Source organism: Oxyura jamaicensis, chromosome 15 (genome assembly GCF_011077185.1).
Source record: "Oxyura jamaicensis isolate SHBP4307 breed ruddy duck chromosome 15, BPBGC_Ojam_1.0, whole genome shotgun sequence".
NCBI classification, from domain to species: Eukaryota; Metazoa; Chordata; class Aves; order Anseriformes; family Anatidae; genus Oxyura; species Oxyura jamaicensis.
Window position 1 is genome coordinate 1,086,189 of NC_048907.1, and position 17,608 is coordinate 1,103,796.

At 59.8% G+C, this 17,608-nt stretch overlaps 1 protein-coding gene across 9 annotated transcripts in view; it reads right to left on the reverse strand.

Moving 5' to 3' along the window:
- Positions 1 to 17,608, reverse strand: part of MYO18B (myosin XVIIIB) — a 59,056-nt gene that overhangs the window by 29,286 nt on the left and 12,162 nt on the right. For 8 of the 9 annotated variants that reach the window (XM_035340152.1, XM_035340154.1, XM_035340150.1 and 5 more), the window contains 18 exons: positions 15,527 to 15,697; positions 14,525 to 14,615; positions 13,004 to 13,196; positions 11,970 to 12,050; positions 11,682 to 11,829; positions 11,305 to 11,464; positions 10,602 to 10,785; positions 9,832 to 9,997; positions 9,443 to 9,552; positions 6,912 to 6,977; positions 5,322 to 5,450; positions 4,890 to 5,033; positions 3,888 to 3,977; positions 2,173 to 2,292; positions 1,966 to 2,074; positions 1,465 to 1,589; positions 665 to 819; positions 434 to 557 (listed from right to left, as the gene is read on the reverse strand). In XM_035340152.1, coding sequence (XP_035196043.1) covers positions 434 to 557; positions 665 to 819; positions 1,465 to 1,589; positions 1,966 to 2,074; positions 2,173 to 2,292; positions 3,888 to 3,977; positions 4,890 to 5,033; positions 5,322 to 5,450; positions 6,912 to 6,977; positions 9,443 to 9,552; positions 9,832 to 9,997; positions 10,602 to 10,785; positions 11,305 to 11,464; positions 11,682 to 11,829; positions 11,970 to 12,050; positions 13,004 to 13,196; positions 14,525 to 14,615; positions 15,527 to 15,697 — 2,366 coding nt within the window. The remainder of the gene's footprint in view (positions 1 to 433; positions 558 to 664; positions 820 to 1,464; positions 1,590 to 1,965; positions 2,075 to 2,172; positions 2,293 to 3,887; positions 3,978 to 4,889; positions 5,034 to 5,321; positions 5,451 to 6,911; positions 6,978 to 9,442; positions 9,553 to 9,831; positions 9,998 to 10,601; positions 10,786 to 11,304; positions 11,465 to 11,681; positions 11,830 to 11,969; positions 12,051 to 13,003; positions 13,197 to 14,524; positions 14,616 to 15,526; positions 15,698 to 17,608) is intronic. The other variant, XM_035340147.1, reaches the window with a different exon arrangement.

Consider the following 17,608-nt stretch of genomic DNA (forward strand, 5'->3'; position numbering starts at 1 on the left):
GAGCGGGGCTCAGCACATGTCGGGGGGGCTCACACATGCACCACTCCAAAAACCCCGACTGTTTCCAGCTGTGGCATCAGGAACAGCCCGGCCAGCCCCGACCTGACCAGCTCTCTGAGCAACCCCTTCCCTCTCCGTTTTGCTCCTGATGTCGCTTTCCTCACCCCTGGGCTGTGACCTGTGCTGCCCGGGGTGGCCTGACAGCCCCCCAGCCCCGTGGGATGGGGTTGTAAGACACGACAGCCTCTCCTTCTAGCAGGGAATAATGTTATTAAATACATCAGGTACCTCCTATAGCTGTGCTAAAAGGAACCAGAGTCACGTTGCTGGGTCTGTGTCTAATTGCCTCTGCTGCAATTGCAAAGAGGATGGCGTTGCTCTGTGAGCTGCTCCTGGACTGGGATGTGAAGCAAGTGGGCCACCTCCCGCTTACCTCCAAGCTCTGCTGGAGCTTGCCCATCTCCCACCTGAGGGAGGAGTTCTCCTGGGCCACCTTCTCACGGAGGCTCCTCTCAAACGCAGACTCCCCCAGGGCCTGGGCCAGCTGCAGGTCGAACCTGGGTGCAGAAGCGCCCATCACCTCTGCGCGATGCCACGCCGCCCCCCCCCACCCACCACCCCCAGCCCTTCCACGCTCCCCCCGGCCCCTTCCCACCGGCCTTACTTCTTCTGCTTCTTCTCCAGCTCGTGGTTGCGGCTCTGCTGGCTCTCGGCGAGCGCCCGTGCGTCCTCCAGCTCGCAGGCCAGCCTCCTGCAGCGCCGCCGCAGCTGCTGCGCCGCTGCCCGGGCCACCCCGCACGCTGCCTGCGCCTCACCCAGCTGCAGGCAGAGGAGCACGAGTGGCAGAAGCTGGCACCGTGACCAGAGCCTGGGGACCCGGCAGAGCTGGAGCCGGACCCCCCCAGCCCAAGGCACCCCCTCCCCGGGCAGCCGTTTTGGAGTGAAACGCTCCCGTGCAGAAGGGGAGCTTCCCCTAGGGGTTGGCGTCGTGTGCGGGGCAGGGAGATGCACAGAGCTCTCGCCAGCCAGGGAGCGGGGTCATTAAGGAATGGCTTTAAATAAGCAAAATCTTGCAGTAATGAAGCCTGTAATTCCAAACTAACTATCTGGAAGCAAATGGGATGTTTTGCTTTACCCGCGATCCTGAGGCTGGGCTGCTTCTCTCATTACTTTCTAATGTACCATGAACAACACTCATTTCTTTATTTTACCCTAACGGGATCCCAGGCACTGCTCAGGGAAGCACACCACCTTTTTGTCCCCTCATCACAACGCTCAGGAATTGCCATCTATTTACAGTAACAGCTCGTTGTGTGACAAGTCTTGCAAGCACAACCCCATCCCGTACCCAGGAGCTGCATCAGCATCGGGACCCAGGGCTGAGCCCCTCCACAGCCGGCCCAGCAGCAGCCCTGCTCCGAGGCACGACCCTGAGAGCCCCGGGGCCGGCCGGGCAGCACTTGCCTTTTGCTCGAGCCCCGTCCGGGTGCTGAGCTCGGCGCCCAGCCGCTCCTCCAGCTGCGCCAGCCGCTTCTGGAGGAAGGCGATCTCGGTCTGCGCGCAGTCAAACCGCACGTGCCACGCGTCCTCTGCGAACACAGCCCCGGGTGCGCCGGGTGCCGCTGCTCAGGGCCGAGCGTGGCTCCCGTGGGGCACAGACCTGGCTCCAAGAGCTCTGCCTTCTGCACCCAGGGCTGCCCCAACTGGCGTAGCATGCATCTCATCCCACCCCATATGTGCTTTAAACACTCCGAGCTGCTGGGAGCGCTGGGCAGGCACCAGCGGCTCCCGTAGGCAGAAACCCTGCCTGCCCCCATCCACCCCCGTGCAAGGGCCGTGCAAGGGCACGAGGCTGCTGAACATGGGAGCTGCCCAGGGGACCCGACCTCCACCTTCTCTGCGCCCCCCCCTGGGGTGGCAGCGCTGCCCCCCTGAAGCACGCACGGCCCCAGGGGGACGCCCTACCTCCTTCAGAGCCGCTGATCTTCATCTCACGCAACTGCACCAGCTGCTGGGCCTCCTCCAGCTGCTTCTGCACTGACTGCAGCTTCTTCTGCACTTGGTCGTGTTTGTTCTGGGGAAGCCCGGGGAAGGAGGGAGCAGCTCAGCCCACTCCTGGGGCACTCGGGCAGAGCAAGGCTGTGCTGGGAGCGTGGCGCTGGGGTCTCCTACCTGCAGCTCCTGCAGCTCCCGAGCACCCCGCAGCCTCTCCGCCCGCTCCCCGTCCAACACCTGGCAAGCAACATCGCCCTTGTGCCGCTCGTCCGACAGCTCCATCGTCAGGTCGATGATCTGGGGGGGCAGCACGGCGTTGGGCTGGGCAGCACCAGGCACGTCGCCTGGGGGGCAGCCGCTGCCCACCGACCCGGCGCCCTGAAAGCTCTCACTTGGCAGCTGCCTCTCCTCCGGGGAGATGGGAGATGGGGAGATGGCACGCACCCCGTCCGGTGCCAGCCGTGTGAAGCCAGCCCTGCCATCGGCTGAGGAAAGAGCAACAGCCAACAAAGCGTGCGGGTGCACTGCTGCCTGCACTGCCTGCACGGCGCTGCCAGCGTGGCTCACCAGGGTTTTGCACTGTTCTGGCTGATTAATGTTAAATTTCACTTGAAAAAAAAAACCCACAGGAATAAAAGAGTGAGTTATTAATCGGGAGGATGAACTGCACTTCCTGCAAGCAGCCGTGAGCACGGCCTGCCCTGCCAATCCCGCTCTGCGTGTCCATCCCTGAGAGGGGCTGCAGAGGGGAGCCTGCAGGCTTCAACTGCTCTTTTTCCTGCATCCAACAGCATTTTAAGGCACTTCACAATGCAGGCATGCTGCACGAGCTCTCCAGAGGTCCAACAAGTTTAATTTGGGTAATACACACAACAGGCTTGCTTTCCCTGGGGAGCTGGTGTTTTCTAGGTCTGCCACAAAGCGTTAGCCTCCCATGGCAGCCCCAGCCCCAAGGGTGCAATTGCAGCTCTAACGCAGAGCAACAGAGAAATCATCTTTAGCCACTTCCCCTTGAAGAAGAGGGTACTCGGTGAGGGCTGTTGGTATTGCTAAGCAGAGCACTGCACCTCAGATCAGAGAAACGAGTAAATCCAAAGGGGACCAAGGCTGTTACGCTGCAACGTAATCCGAGACACGCGGGATGTTTCTCCCGCGCGCTTTCCCCTCATTATCAGCACTCATCTTATTGAACAAAGCCGCTTCTGGTGGCTGCAGAGGTCACCAAGACTGCTGCCTGGAGAGCATAATGAGAATGTGATACATCTGAGCGTGATTTCCTATTCTAATTATAGCCTTTTGTCAGCAGAAGGGATGACATTTGCACGGCCGCTCCTCGGGCTCCGATGCCTGCGGCTGTGCCAGGTGCCGAGGGTTCCCCCGGGACACTCTGGGACGGAGCCTGGGGTGCAGTGGGGAGGTGGCAGCTCCTGATCCCCTCCTGCACTGCTCCCCCCTGCTGCAGCCCCACGGCCCTCGGCTGCAGAAGCATTAAAAAGCAGCCCCTGAGCAACTTCTGCAGCCGCGAGGAGCGAGGAACGCCGCTGCGCCGGGAACAGCCACCCTGCCTCCGCCTGGAGCTGCTGGCTTCACGTGTGGACAAACCCACACCTTTCACGTGTGTTGCCGGATGAAATCCATGGCTGCGTAACGTTTTTGTCAATTAGAAACAGAAAAGAGCTCTTCGCAGAGCACTAAGTCATGCCCAGAGCCACCATGGCACCAGCTGAGTGCCGACAACCTGGTGCTGGGAAGCCCAGCCTGCAGCACTTCCCCGAGCCGCACGGACAGCAGCAGCATTTGGCACCTGCATCATTGGTCATATTCACCCTGATAAGTCTTAATTTCCAACACAAGCAAGCAGGGCTGCTGCAGAGGACCGTCTCAGGCTCTACCTTGCTTTCCAGCTTCTCCGTGTTCTGCCTGAGCTCGCTGCAGGACTGCTCCGATTTCTCCAGCTTTCTTCTGAGCGCCGCCAGCTCCTCCTAGGTAAGATTGCAAGGAAACACACACTGAGAGCTCCAGCAGCCTCAGTTCAGTTACGAATGTCTTGTTTTCTGTTAAAAATAAGTGGGAGAGACATAGCTGCCTTATTAAGAAAATTTACCAGGCAGCTTTGAAGGCTGCACACTGCAAATCGCTGGGACTACAGCTCCTGACATGAATTTCCTTGGAGGGAATGTCAGCTCTGGTCTACGTACAGAGCACATTTCACAAGAAAGGAGCCAACCTCCAAAGCTTGGACAAACATCCAAACGTCTGAACCTTGCTCATCAAGGGCTCCTGCGGCCCTGGCAGGCTATCAGAGAGAGGCTGCAAAGGCGCAGCGTCCCCTGGGCTTCGTTTTCAGGCAGCCCGGCCGTAGCCACCGAGATCGCCGCTCGTGGCAGCGCTGCCCTGCTTTGATGGCCGGGGCTGTGCAGAGATGTGATAAACACGAGGTGAGCGGGCAGTGGGGCCCGGTGGCTGCCAGGTGGGTTTGGAGACAGGAGCAGAAATCTGGACAGCTTTTACTTTGAGCTAGCCTGAAAATATCTTGGTAAAGCCTCCCTAAGGCCAGAGGAGGAGCAGGATGTCGGTGAAGACAGGCTAAGAATTCGGCATGGTGCAACGCGAGGAAGGTTTGAACGGTGACGTCCCTGGGCCAGCAGATGCCCATGGAGGTCACCCAGCACCAGTTCCATCCCAGGTGGAAGCAGGCACAGTTCTGGTGATAGCACAGAGCACAATCCCCTGCGCCACGTTTGGGTGCTCAGCTCATCCAAGGAGCTCAGCTCGGCGGACCCAGCCCCAGCAAGCTGTCCAAGAGCTCCTACAGCATCCCCCCGACCCTGTCCCACCCTCCCATCCTGTCCCATCCCTCCCCTTTCCATCCCCTCCCGCTGCATGGTGCTTACTTCTTTTGCCCGGAGCTGCTCCTCCGCCTGGCTGACGCTGAGCAAGGGCCGCACGCGGCTCAGCAGCTGCCACCAGGGCCAGTGCCTGATGGCCTGGAAGAGGGCCAGGTTCTTGTGGATGCAGCGGGCAGCGAGGCGCTGGACCTGCGGGGGGACACAGCCGGCAGTGACCCCCCCGAGCCACAGCAGGCATGGGGAAAGGCCAGGCTGGGGCACGGGCTGCAGGGGGCAGGGACGGGGCGGGGGCTCGGCATCCTAAGGGACAGCATCAGGGCAGGGAACGCTATCAAAGGAGCAGCCTGCTCTGCTCCCAGGGCTGTGCCCAGCCCCACCGGGATGCCCTGGGCCGTGTCACAGCAGCACTGCCCACACGCAGTGGCCCCAGCCTGGGTTTCGGTGGGCACAGGGTGTGACAGCCCAGGGGATGGATACCTTCAGCCTCTTGAACTTCTGGCGGCTGAGGAAGCCCTTGCAAGCGGCCTGGAGGAGGATTATCTTCTGGGCTATCAGCTTGTCGCGCTGCTTCTCCAGCCTGGGCATCACCCCCGCCTTCAGGAACACCTAACAGCAAGCAGAGGACGTTGTGCACCCCAGGAGGGGCTCCGAGGCCCCCGCAGGCAGCAGCCGTGCTTCTGGCTGACCCCAGGCAGCCCAGACCCGCAGGAGACCGAGGGTCCTCAGGCTGGCAGGGACCAGCAGGCACAACCCCGGCACCTGGCAGAGCACAGGGCTGGGGGACCTGGCTGCCCAGCACCCTTCAGGACTGGGCCCTGCTGTGTGCACGCTGGCACTTGCTCTCTCTGCCCCTGCCTCTTCTCTGCCTCCTTTGACATCAGCATCACACACTGCAAGATGCTGCAAGTCCCTGAAGCTTGTCCTTTGGGACACGGCACTTTTCCCACAAGCTGTGTGGGTGACATCGGTTCCTCCGCCGCAGTGCCATTCCCAACAGCGTGCACACGTGCGCACAGATAATCGCAAAGCTGACGGCGTGCAATGGGAAAAACAAAACTGGCCACATCATTGTCTGTATCTGAGCTTGTTGGAAACACATCATAAACAACGCAGATTTGCTGATGCCGTTGAATTTAGTCCGCTACAGATCTCCCAGAGCCTAAGATGTTTCTCAGTCGTTGCCTGGCGAAGCTCTCGGGATGTGGGACCAGCCACTTCCAAACGCTGAGAGCCATTTGCATAATGCAGCTTCAATAAAAAGTGAACTGCATTCGTGAACCTGGTGGCACACCTGAAGAGCTGCATTTTAAAGATGCCGAATTGAATCAAAGAACAATCCCAAGGAAGCTCGCTTTCTTGAGATAATGCTATGATTGCTTCACCAGCTATTTGATTGTCTCATTAATGTCTGTATTAACTTCACAAGCCAGTGAGTTTTAGAAGCTAGTACAAAATCAATGCCCAAAGTGATGGCAAACCCAACTCCTATATAACAAGATGTGACTGGAGCTGCTATCGCGCTATTGATTAAGTACAAGGGTTTCATAGAAGAGATAATTGCAAACTGCACCATGTAGGATAAAAGCAAGTTGTTTTGCTCCACAGAACCGTTTCATGAATTCCTTCTTTACAGACTGCGAGAGCTGAAGGCAAGCATGCATACAAAATTAATTTTTCTCTGAGATTATCAATTTTAAGTTCAAACACCGTTGCTGTGACAACTCCTGCACCTGCAGCTGCCCAGTTTTAACCCCAGCCCACCAAAGACCCCGAGCTGCCCAAGCCCCGTTTACCTCCGTAGGACTTCAGCGGGAGTTAGGTACTGAAATGCCAGGAGGGGCTGGATTTCGGGAACCAGGCACAGAAATTTACTTAGGGTAATGCCATCAATTAGGAGCCTCCCGCTTTGTTTTTTGGCAGGGCTCGGTTTCCCAGCCCAGCGGGGCATGGTGGGAAGCACGGAGCAGCTTTTTCTCCAGCTCGGGAGGCTGCGGGTCACCGGCAGCGCCTGGCCAGGGGCTGGCTGCACTGCTCGCCCTGGCAGCAAGGAGGAGGTTGCCACCGTACCTGGCTGCGTCCTATCGCCACGCTTTTCTTCTCCAGATCCAGCGCCTGGAAGAGCTCCTCTATGGCCTGTGGGGAAGGAGCACGTCACAGAGCTGCACACAAGCACCCTGTCCCACAGCAGGCTGCAGTCACCATCCATGGGACAGGGGTGAGAGCCAATGCCAGGCATCTCCTGGGGCTGGAGGAGGCACTTGGGGCACGGCACCGACCCACGGGGGCAGCAGGTCCTGCTGTCACCGGGGCCCAGAGCATCCACTCTCACCTCTCCACCCTGCTCACCCACCCAGTGCCACAGAGCCCCCAAGGGCTGCAGGAGGGCGTCCTGCCCAGGGGGCTTTTGGCAGGACAGGCACGGAGCTGTGCTGATGCTGTGTTTTCCCTCCTGCCCCGCAGAGCACACGGCAGGGTCTGGGGGGGGGCGCAGGGGCTTTCCTGAGCCTTTGGAGAAGCCTGCACTCGGTCACACTGAGCTCTAGACTGACACGCGGAAGCAGCAGCCAGAAGTGCCACACGCTGCCCCGGGGCAACAAACACTTTCTGGACAAATGAACGATTTGGAAACCACGGAGCTACGGGAACTGTAACAAAATCCTCAGCTAACACTTCGCTCCGTACAACATCTTCCAGCTGCCTCGCACGTCTCCACAAGGCACAAACCCGCGTGAGGAGCGTTTCGGAGGGCTGCTTGGTGCCAGCAGGCACAGCCCTGGGACACCTCGCCGCGGCAGAAACCACCCCCAGCCCTCACCAGCAGCACCGGGTGAGGCCAGGATGCAGCACACCAGTGCGCAGGGCTCGGAGCACCACGGTGCGTGTGCTGGAGGCAGGGGAGCACCAGCACCACGGCTGGGTCCTGCTCCAGCACTGGGCCCTCACGCTGCAGACATCCCTCGTGCCCCAGCAGCCGGGCTAGCACAGCTTACTGGGAAGCATTCTCCAGCTGGCAAAACCTCGTGGCAGCCACATCTAGAGAGGGTGGGATGTTCCAGGTGCCCTGCTACACGCTGCTGACAAGGCCCCCTCTGCCTTCTTGCCACGTCTAATAGCAATATTGACCTTTTCCAACTGTCAGCCTTGTCCTATTAAATCCTGAGGTCTTTACTGGCAGTTTGCACAGCAGAGCACGTGCCCATGTATAATTCATCTCCTCTCAGCTCTGCCTGGCACTTGGGGCTCAGCAGCTCACCCGGAGGTTGTTACGGGGCAGGGTCAGTTCTCCCAAGACTTTGCTACAAGTTTATTACAGAACTCATAAATCTGGCAGATCTTCCCCCTCATTCCTGAGCTACTTTGACTTCCAGGTTTCATAGGCAGCAAGGAACCACCCCGAGCAAGTACATGTAGCCAGGTGATGCCCAGTCCTGGGAACCTCATGCGCCCCAAGCTCTGTTGGGTCCCTGGGGATAATGCCCAGCTTGTCCTCAGTCACCCATTTTTGGGGAAGCAGGGTGAGGGAAGGAGTGCAGCTGTACAGGGCCACTGAAACGCACTCACCCTGCCCTCTGCACATGCCTCTAGTCCCACAGCTTTTGCCCTGCCCTGCCAAATAAGACCTACCAGGCACACAGCCAGGGCAGGAGACGACGAAGGCACCCACCAGCCCTGAGCCAGCAGGATTTTCAAAGCTGTTTGCTCCCGAGTATTAAAAAGAAGCAATAATAGGCTTCATTTCCAGGCTGATTTCTCCAAGTCCTCTCCACGGTGCAATAACCCTGGCAAATGCAGCCCACGCTAGGAATGATTGCTGCTGCTGCAGAAACGCAGCCCTAGGGGGGAGCGAGGCCTGGGCCGAGAGCAGAGCGAGCAGCCAGCCCCGCCGGGGGGCTCACACCCCCTGCCTGCGGGCACATGTGGGCAGGGTGCTGGGGAGCAGGGAGCTCAGCCACCCCACAGCCCCCTCGCCGCCCCCTGCCCACGGAGCTCAGTCCTGGCCGCAGGCAGCCCTGGCATCCTGCAGCCTAACACACGGGCGGGCTCTGCGCGTTCCCGGACCCCGAGACCGTTTCTCAGCAGCAGGGCAAAAGCTGGCAAGCTGCCCTGAGCCTCGCTGAAGGGGGCTTTTCTCCATCCCCAGCTCCTGGGGACAGTCTCACGGGTAAGAACCCCCTGGTGTGCTCCGACAGCCCTGCGAGCAAAGCTCTGCGTGTGGCAGCTCCCCAGCAGCTAAAGGTGTGTGCTCCCACCCCGGCGGGTCCGGCACCGCTGGCTGGGGACCAAAGGACCAAGACCCACGGCTGTAGGGAGAGCTGGAGCTCAGCAGACCTGCGGGCAGTGACCCGACAGTCCCAACAGCAGCCCAGGGAACAATATCAGCCCCAAGGCATGGCTGAGCCAGGCAGGGAACTGCAGAATGGCTCCTGCCCCAGGGCAGGGAGACACTGCCCTGACCCATCTCGCCTGGAGAGCGCTGGGAGCTCCAGTGATGGCTCCTGAGGGCAGAGACAGCCCTGACTGCACTGGGAAGGGCTCAGAGAGCTCCGGCAGAGCCCAGGATGGGGCTCTCGGCCCCGTGCCCCCAGCCCAGGACGTACCTTGCTCTCATCCGGCACCTCGTAGGCAGACGTGTGCTTCTTCATCACGGCCGGAGCCAGCACCTGGAAGCGCCGTCGGAACTGGGTCAGGAGCATGCGATCGGCGTACCCTGGGGACAAGCAGACACTGCTGGGGGGCGATGCACGAGCCGGGGGAGGTCTGCAGGGCTGGCAAGGGAATGAGCTGCAGGGGCTCTGCGGCACGCCGTGCACACAGCAAACGGGGTGCAGCCGGTGGGGACTGGGGGAGCTGCCCTGAGCACAGCAAAACCCTCGCAAGGAGGCCAGGGTGGAAGCAGCGGGAGAAAGTGCCAGAGATGTGCTTGAGAGAGCACAAATATGGGATCTGATGAAGTGTCCCCCCCGCACAGAGCGGAACAGGGCCGTACCGGTGCGGCGGAGGCGCAGGGCATCCAGGAGCTGGGTGCCCCCCAGCTGGGCTCGCAGGGACGGCATGTCCAGGGCCGCCGGGTCCCCCCCCTCCACTGCTGCTCCCGGGACAAGGCAGTGGACGAAGTGCAGCTGGGACCGCCGCAGCAGGCTGGTGAGCGCGTCCTGGGGGACAAGCAGAGGTCAGTGGGGCTGGGGGGGCGCGGGACGAAGGGACAGCACGTGTGTCGGTGGGCGATGGCTCCTGCGCACCCGCTGCAGGGGGTCTGGGCACCTCAGGGAGTTAACCTCAGTGCCAAAAGCAGCAGCTCCAGACACAGACGTGAGGCCGAGCTGCAGGACACAGAGGCTGAGTGGGACACTTTCTCCCAGTGTCTCAAGTTTTCGGATGATGGGCCACAAAAAGTTATTAAATGGCCTAATTTCTGGCAGGGTTGGGGTTTTCCAGGCAGAGCCAGGATACTCGAGAGAGTTTTAGGCACCCAGTTATGGCTGCGACCAACAGGAGGCTGGTGTGTGACCTGCCCGCCTGAGCCCTTAACAGGATTAACCAGCGGCACAGCGAGGTGTGCGTGTAATCTGCTTTACGGTTCGTTTCCCTTGGACGATCTCCCTGGGCAGCGGCAGTGCTGGGGGCTCGCTGGCCACCCAGCAGGGCACAGAGCTCGTGGCACAGGGCTCCCCCTGTTCCCTGGGTGTTTGGGTCTCAGTGCAGCAAAGCCCCTGACCCCCTCCCACAAGCACCGTGGTGCCCCCGTACCCCACTCACCGCCTGCAGCTTGAGCTGGGCGCACACCGACCTCTTCCTCACGGCCGCCAAGCTGCTGGCGAAGGTCTTCCTAATGCAGGCGCTGCGCTGCAGGGCCGCCTGCGAGCATCCCTCCAGCCCCGCCACGGCACGGCAGCCCCGGGGCGCCCGGCGGCGAGGCAGGACCAGCTCCTGCACTGCGCTCCTGGGGGGGCGAGGGAGGAAAGAAGGTGGTGGGGCTGCAGCGGGACCACGCACGGGGCTCCTCTGCTGCCAACATGCTCAATGGGGGAGGCAGCACCCAGCACCCGTGGGCAAATGCTGAATTTGGCATCGGGGCACCCGCGGTGCTGCCTCGGGGTACCCGGCCGCGGGGGAGAGCCAGGCTGTGGCGACACCTCCCACCCCCTCTGCTTCTCCCTGGCTTGAGCACCGAGCTGCTCACCGCTATCAAAACTTCCCTGAACCAAAGCCCAGAACAAAACGGGCTGGAAGGGTTTAAACAGAAGGTTAAAATCATCGCCTGCGTGGAGACACCAGTAGCAGCTTGTTTAGATCTCAGTCCCCACGGAGCTTACAGCCTTGCTCCATGCAGCAGCGGCAACGAGAGCGGCTGCTGCACGGGAGGGAAGCTGCGCAGGGTTGGCGGTGCCTCGCTGCCCTGTGGAGCCGAGGACATCGCGGGGTCCCCCGGGCTGTGGGACAGCGGTGCCGTGGTACTTACAGCCGGGACTGCTGCAGCAGCTGGCTGGCGTTCTCTGCCGACAGGTTCAGCTTGGCTTTGCCCACCCAGCCCGCCAGGTCGTAGCGCACGGGGTCTGTGCCCAGCTGGTGGGGGATCTCGAAGTGCAGCTCCTGCTCGCACCTGCGCACGCAGCCAGGCCCTGCAAGAGCAACAGCACCCCGAGGGGGTCACCAATGCCACAAGGGGGTCACTGGCCTGTCCCCATGGGGCTGCCACCACCAGTGGGGCCACAAGACAGCGGGCACCAGCAGAGAATTTTGGCTCCACCGGCCATTTTTTAACTCCCAGAACTAAATGGTGATGCTGGAGGGAAAGAAGCTGGGGGAAGGGGAGCATCTGGACTGACCCCAACTTACCGTCCTGGTCGGGTCCCTTTGGGGTGAAGTAGGAGCACAGGCGGTCAAAGGCAGCACTGTCCCCAGAGCCCGCGACCAGCACCTCCTCGTCCAGGATCCACAGCAGCCCCCTGCGGTCAGCCCCCAGGCTGCCAGGCAGCACCTGCAGCTGCCAAAGGGTGGAGATGTCCCCTGGGTCACCGAGAATGGGACAGGAGCCAGCTCCAGCCCCGTTCCCCACCACTTCTGCCCAAAGCTGGGAAGCGTGGTAGAGCGACTAATTGCCACGGGGACGCGGGGACAGGTTACCTGTGAGGAGTTCAGGTCGATGATGGACAGCGTGGCCAGTGGAGAGTGCTCTGGAAGATCAAAAGACACCTCAACATTTTCCTGGAAAACATCATTTAAAAGCTTGCTTGAGTCATGGTCTGGCGTCAGGATCCAGGTACAGCTGCACGGCAGGGGGCAAGGCGGAGAGGAGCTGCCACCGAGGGCACCTCTGAGGCTCAGGACACAGTGCTCAAAGGGCTCCTGCAGCATTGTGAATGTCAGACATGGCACATAAATAATGGATATGATAATAACTGAGGACTTAACACGAAAGCACCAAGGAAACGATCAATTATTTAATTTGCAGCTTGCAGGCGTTGCTTCCATTCATTTTCACTCCCGGGTGTGTCGGAGCTGTGTGAGCAGCGTGCCACCAGGGCCCGGGCTCACAGTCACACTCACCCGGCCGACAGAGCCGCGGTGCCCCCGTCCTAGCCAGCAGCCAGCACGAGGCGAGCCCGGCCTGCCGAGCCCTCCTTCATTTCATGCTCGGTCGGAAACCAGCGAAGGGCACAAATCTACTGACTTGGTGCAAGTGATGTGTGAATATTAAGCCATGGGAATTCAACAGTGTTTGCAGAGCTCGAGGTATTAAAGTAACTTCTGCAAACCTAGTAAGTTCATCTTTGCCAGTAGAGTTTTCAGCCATGTATTTCTGCAATAATTTATCATTTTCCTTTCTAGTCCCCATTATTCAGCACCTGAGATAATTTAGGAAAAGCCCAGCTGCGTCATCAGAAGGGCGCAGAGCCTCCTGAGCGGGAAGAAGCGTGCCCAGGGGGACACCCAGCCCAGCCTGGCATTTCCCTCGTGTCACAAATGTCCAAGGGCACCTGTGACGGGGACAGGGGGGGGACAAGAGGCTTCAGGCCACCCCTCCACACAGAGCCCTCCTTCCTGCAGCACCCCTGCCTTCGCAGCTCCTGGGTTCTCACTGTCACACCGCGGCAGGGCGCAGGGAGCCGTGCCCAGGGGCTGGGAGGCTGCTCCACGGCCGCAGCCCTCGCGCTCACCTCCTTGTACCTCTCCATTTCCGACACGAAGGTTTTCTCGTGGAAGAGGGCCTGCAGCCGCTCGTGCACGTAGTTGTGGCAGAGCTCCTCAAAAGTGGCCGCGCGCTCCCCGCCGTGGTGCCGCGGGTTGTGGAAGCCGGGGGTGTCCACCACCGCGATGGAGCCCATGGAGAGGTGCTGGGATGAGAAGGACCTGGGGGAAATCACACACAGCACGGGGCTTTACCAGGGGCACGCCGTGCTGTGCTTAGGGGTGACACAGCTCCTTCCCCCGCTGTGCACATCCCTTCGTTAGCGTCATCCCAGGTGTCGGTGATGGTCCCAGCGCTGACTTCCCCTGCCCGTGTCTCCAGCCAGGAGCACCAACAGCCTCATTTACTCCATCTTCATGTCCTGTTCAGTCCGAGCTTCACCCACCTCCTCCTTCACCTATCGCAGCTGAGCGACTTCTGCCAGCCTAGGAGGGGATGCCGCCCTTCCCACGCTGCTCCCCACCCTGGCACTCAGGTGGTTTAAAGCACTAAATCCCAATCCAAACACGTGAAGCTTGATGCAGCAGAGGCTGACACCCACACCGAGGGGTTTCCAAACTCCCGAGTGCTGTGCTGCCCATGGTGCTGCTACAGGAGGAGACCTTTTCCAGCAGCCATTTCCAGCATTTCAGACAAGGACAGCAGGGGAGCGTGACCCTGAGAAGCCTCTGGGGTGGTTTTTAAGGCACGTTTCATGCATTGGTTTAATGCGTGGTGCTGCTCCGAGCCTTGCCCGCTGCCGTGCTGCCTGTCCCTGCAGCAGGCAGCCTGCCCTGATTAGAGAAGCCGCATTGCTCCTTGACAGCACAGGCTGCCGAGGGTGCAGCACCTCGATGAAAGCATGGGGTTGGATGGCAAAACCCAGGTGTATTTACAAACTGCTCACAGAACCGCACAGCACCAGCACATGCTCGGCATGGCTGCGGGAGCTGGAGGGGCTCAGACTCACCACCAGCTCGTGCAGTAAAAACACATCCCCACGCCTGCGCTGCAACCTGTCACTGCTCTCGGATCGCCGAGGCAATGGTTTAATAGGCCTTGACGGGCTGCTGTGGGAAAGGAAGCCAGGCAAAACAATGCTGGCTTGAAAGGGAATAGGGGACACGGGACACATCCTGATTTAATGCTGCTATTCAAGAGAACCTTCTGCAAGGTCTTAGAGTACCATCAGCAATTTCCCTTCGGAATGTGGTTGCTAGGAATTAGAATAAAAATATTCAGCTGCAGGTAAAAATAAACCTGCTGCAACAATACGGAGTATTTTCAAACGCCACCTCTTTTGTGGATGCTGACTTCAACAAATTGAGCTGTACACTGGAACCGAGGAAACCGAATGTTCTGGGGGTCTGATCCCTACCCGACTGTAAACTATTGAATTTATCTCAGTAGATCCTTTCAGATTTACACTGGCCCATGGAGGATGTCCTTCCCACCCTGGCTCTTGGGCAGCTCCTTGGTGCGCGGTGCCTGGGGCTCAGCACCTCCGTACCTGTTGATGAGGGAGACGAGCGCGGCGAAGAGCTCCTCGTAGAGACCCGCAGCCATCCCCTCCACGCACTCCACGCCCGTCATCTTCGGCCCTGCCACACGCAAAGACACGAGGCTTATTGCCAGCTGGTTGCCCCCTGTGAAGCAGAGTTGGCAGCAGGCGTTCCTGCTGCTGGCAGGGTCAGACAACCTGCTCTGCTCCCAACTTCTGCCCGCCAGACACGGCCTCGCTCCGCTCACACGGGCTGTGCGCATCCATCTGCGCGCCTTCAGCTCCTCCAGTGCCCTGTGCCCTCTGCACATGCAGGGAGTGAAACCATTACCTTGCCCGGGGCCGCTCCTGCGAGCGCTCGCTTTTATCACAGTAACCTGCAGAGCCCTGGCTGTAACGGGGCCGCTGAGGATGCACCAGGTGTGGCAGCACGGACCTTAAAGCCGGACCGTATCTCAAACCCTCCAGCGCAGGCTGGATCTGCCTCCGTGAGCCAGACCGTACGTTAACGTGAAGTTTATGCTGGCTCAGCAGCAATTTGTCAGGCACTGGCACAGCACCCACGCCACTGGATGTGCTCACGGTGTGGGCACACAGCGCGGTGCCGGTGCTGTGCCCTCAGCAGGCACGGGGGGAAGCCCACCCTGCTCCCTCTGGGCATTTTTTCCTTTTTCCCCCTTCCCATTTCTAGCTCCCACAGCATTTATCCCCGTCACTTATCTTCCAGTGGCATTACTGAATTCCCTGATCTCCAGGTGTCCTTACCAAGCGACATGTGGGGTCAGCTCTAGAGCTGAGGACAGTGACACGGCAAGGCAGAGTTAATTACTTGATTAATATGAACACACTTAAGCGGACCTCACTGCCTGAAAAGGAAAGGGCTCATTGCCTGTCCCCACAGCAGAAGCAGGAGCAATGCAGAGCACAGAATTTCCATAGGCAAATAGAAACACCCCATATGGAAGTAGGAATTCCGTAAGTAAAGGGAAAAGGAACACAGCTCTCGGGCACCTGAGGGGCTCTCCTCCTCTGGGGGCAGCCGGCCGCCCCGCGCCGTCGCCTGCGCGATGATCTGCTTGAGGTGGTGCTTGAAGACGGCGGTGGTGAGCTCCTCCAGCTCGCAGCCCAGCACGTCGGCCGCGCGGCTCGCCCACTCGAACTTCATGAACTGCTTGCGGCCGACTGGCAGGAGGAGGAACAAGGTAAATTAGAACCTGCTAAATTAGAAGAACCTGCTGAATTGGAAGCGCTGCTCCCAGCAGCTCCCAGCACCCAGCACCCATCAGTGAGCGCGGCTGAGCCCTCAACACCAACCCATGCTGCCGGGCTCCACGGCTGCTGGAAGCAACCTGCGTCCGCATGGGAACTCACGGGACTGCCAGCGTGCTCCTTAAGGGTTACAGCTGGTTCAACAGCTATCTGTTACTGCAGTACACACTCAGTAGGTCAGCGACCACGTACTTCACTAACTCCTTTTACTGCTGTGCTACTCAGCTTTACATCATTCATTACAGCCTTCTCTTTTAATTTCCCACAGTGGATGTGGACGGGCTCTTACCTCACTCCCTGTCTGACACCACTAACACACCCCAAACCCTTTTTCCTCCTTAAAGCCCATGCGCTCCCTCCTGCAGCCCTGTGTCAGTGACAACCCGCGCAGCCCTTGGAGCCCCAGCTCCTCGCCTCCCTGCCCGGGGAGTGCCCTCGGTTGCTCCCTGCACGCACGCACACGTTTGCTAACGACAGCTGCGGTGACGTTCTCAGCGTTGCAGGATGCTCAGCGCATTAACAGAAGGCTGGGTGACTCGAGAAAGGTCGACAGATTTGGCCCTTGGGTAATCGTTCAGATAAGGACTCCTTTCTTTGCTTGGAGGATAGCTGAGAACTGGAGGGATCTCAGAGCAATGCCTTTGGGTCTGCCTGCCCCCCTGCAGGACTCCCCCCGTGCTGCCACCCCCCTGGCGCTCAGCACGCCACGCTCACGGTGCACCACGGCCGGGCTGAGACCTGCTCCGGAGACATCCAGGGGCAGCCCGGGGAGGCTGGGAAGCAGGCTGAGCACAGCACCGCCTGCACGTAGTAAGAGCTTCAGCGGGCCAGCCTGGCAGACGTGGTTAAGGAAGCTGATGGGATTACGAGCCAATGCCTCAAAATCCAGGATCACCTTACTGAGCCCCGGCAACGTTTGCTGTCCCTGTAACCCCGAGAGCAGCACAGCTCTCAGCATCCTCCGCAAGCAGAGCTGGTGTACGCTGGCAGAGGAAATTATTTATAGCCAGCAGTAGTGGCTCCAGCTTAATGATTAAAATCAATAGGGAAACAAGCTGCGGGATAAATCCTTTTACAAATCTGGGAATGAAAGATGCTGCAGCAGCAGCCAGCTGGCACACAAGCACGGTGGGAAGGAGCAGAAATGGAAGAAAGTCATCCAGAGACCTCTGAGGGGTGTTTTTGGGCAGAGGTAGCGAGGAGCCAGCCCTGGGTCTTGCAGCTAGGACGAGCCCTTAAAATACAGCTGGCAGCAGCCAGCTGGCACGAGGCTGCCCACCATGGCAGCACCCCCAGCTGCCCCGCTCTGTGCACTGGGTCCCCTCCCTGGGCACGGCTACAGGAGGCAAAGGCTTCAGAAATGCTCCTCACCCACCGATGGGATGTGAGATGCTCCTCGGGCAGCAGCCCCTGGGGGAAGCCCTGACACCCGCGGCTCGGGTCTGCCCCGCACAGCAGCCCCCAGTGCCACGAGAGGCCTGCAGAGTTTCACACCTCATAAAATATAAACAGCTGCAGCCCTCCTGCTCCTGGTGTGACCACTGTAAAACATGCCAGCTTTAACACCCAACAGGTAATTACCCCGGCCCATTTAATATTTAAGAGACGCAGCGGGGCTGTGCAGGGTGGCACCAGCTCCATCCGGCTCTCAGAGGCGCTGGTTCGTCTCCCTTGGGGCAAGAGCAGCCCCAGAGGCAATGCCAATGAGCCCACCCCAGTGCTCAGGGAGTCCTTGGGATCTGGGCACCCTGCTAAAAGAAACGGGGCTGGAGCCCTCCCGAAATCACCCCAGGCACATCCCGCAGCTGCGGGCACTGCCCGTGC